Source organism: Merops nubicus, unplaced genomic scaffold (genome assembly GCF_000691845.1).
Source record: "Merops nubicus isolate BGI_N331 unplaced genomic scaffold, ASM69184v1 scaffold33409, whole genome shotgun sequence".
Lineage (NCBI taxonomy): Eukaryota > Metazoa > Chordata > Aves > Coraciiformes > Meropidae > Merops > Merops nubicus.
In genome coordinates, this window is record NW_008633562.1 from 1 (window position 1) to 1964 (window position 1964).

Genomic DNA, 1964 nt, shown 5'->3' on the forward strand with positions numbered 1-1964 from the left:
TGCGCCGTGCCGTCGGCCAGCCAGCCCGCGTTGCACCAGTCCAGCCCCTCGCTCCAGGCCTGGAAGAGCTGGTTGAAGGTGGCGAGGATGGCGCCCTGCTCCTGGCACGCTCGCTCGGCTTCGTGGAAGTTGAGGCTGTACTGCCCGCGGGGAGGCTGGTAGGGGAACACGATGCCTGGGGGCAGATGGGGCGCTCAGCCGGCTCCGCAGGCAGCTCCCCCGAGCCCCGAGCCCAGCCCCGCAGGAGCCGCGGGGGGCCTCAGCCCATCCCAGGTTCAAGCTCTGGGCCAGGAACCATCCCAGGGTGGCACAACCCGAGGGCCGGCGTGTGGGGATGGGGCTGCTCCGGGTGTGCAGGCGCCAGCGGCGAGTTGCCAGCGACATCTGGTGGCACAGGGACACAGGGGCTCGGTCCTGGGGACACACGGACCTCCCTCGCGGGGGTGGCACCGGCACGTACAGGGATGCACGGACTAGGGTAATGGGGGAGCAGGGACCGTCGTCACACGGTCCTAGAGAGCAGGATCCTGAAGACACGCGGTCAGTGATCCCAGGGAAACACAGACCACCCAGTGGAGATGGAGAGACCATCATCATGGGGATGCACAGGCTACGGGAACAGGGACACAACGACCAGCAACACAGGGGCATAGGGGCCATGATCCCAGGAACACCTGGACCACCAACATGGGAATGGATGGACCACAGTAACATGTGCACCACCACCATGGACCACAGTCACAGAGACCAGTGGGGACAAGCCACCATGGGAAGCAGGGTCCAGGGACTGAGGTGGTGGGCAAGGGAACAGCAAAGGGGGACATTTCCCCAGCTCTAAGCTTGGCAGTGGAGCCAGGAATGAGTCAGATCCCTCACGGCGAGTGAGCAAGAGGGGTTGGACGAGTCACCAGGGCTCATCACAACATGTGTGGGGACACGCACAGCTGGGAGGTGAGGGGGTGGCTGCACACGATGCAGCACAACAGGAACACCGATGGGTAGAGGCAGGAAATGCTGCAGCCACAGGGTCACCCCAGCTCTGACTCCACAGTAGCATCCCCAGCATTCTGGCTGGGAAGATTGCTCTGGGCTCACTCACTGCTGCGACCCCAGAGTCAAACAGCCCCACGCCACCATTCTATCACACTGAGCATCCCAGCCCCTTTCAGCCCACAGCCGGGCTCTTCAACCCCCCCTGCCTTGCTACCTCCCCCAAGGAGGGGTGCCACAGGAAGGCCAGGCTCACTGGCTTAGCACAGAGGGTCACACGGTCCCCACCACGCCCCCACCTTGCAGATGGAGGTCCACCACGTCGCTCTCGTCCTCCAGCCCATCAATGACCTCGCAGCGGTATTTGCCATCATCCTGCAAGTGCACATCGCTGATGACCAACGAGGCCTCGCGCCGGCCAGTCTGGAGGATGTGAGCACGGCCGTGGAAGTCCCCAAAGGTTACATAGGTCCTGCCAATGGCCACCAGCACATCCTGCTCCTTGGTGTAGTCGTCGCGCAGCTTAGACCACTTGATGCGGATCTTGCGTTTGGCTTCCTGGTCAGGCTCAAAGCGGTAGTGGCAAGGCAAGGTGACATTGGCCCCACTGGAGCTGTAGACAGGGTCTTTGGGGGTTTCCACCACCAGTCTGGCTCCATTGAAGTAATCTACCAGGGACAGGAAGGGAAAGCATTATGGGCAGGTCAGAATCCAGGGCTGAGCAGTGTCTCCAAATCTCCTTGCATCTGCTCCACTCCCTCCAACCACCTTCTTGTCTGCCTGAGCATCCCATGAGCATCCCCGGAGCATCCCCACCTGCTCCTCTGAGCCTCACATCTCCTCCAAGAGATGGGTGCCAGCCTCATCCAGAGGCAGGGGGGGACTCCAGCCCCTTGCACCAACCACCCAGCCCTCCTTTCCACCAGCCCTGCCCTGCCAATATACATTTCTCCTGCCCATTGCCCTTGTCATTC

General features: G+C 62.2%; 1 protein-coding gene across 1 annotated transcript; it reads right to left on the bottom strand.

The window, feature by feature from the left end:
- Positions 1–10: 10 nt before the first annotated feature.
- On the bottom strand, positions 11–1658 carry LOC103780614 (hyaluronan and proteoglycan link protein 3-like; the record flags this gene model as incomplete). The annotated part of the gene is made up of 2 exons (XM_008948302.1): positions 11–175; positions 1290–1658. Coding segments are annotated over 2 exons (534 nt in total), but the record flags the coding sequence as incomplete, so codon positions are not given.
- Between the last annotated feature and the right edge of the window lie 306 nt (positions 1659–1964).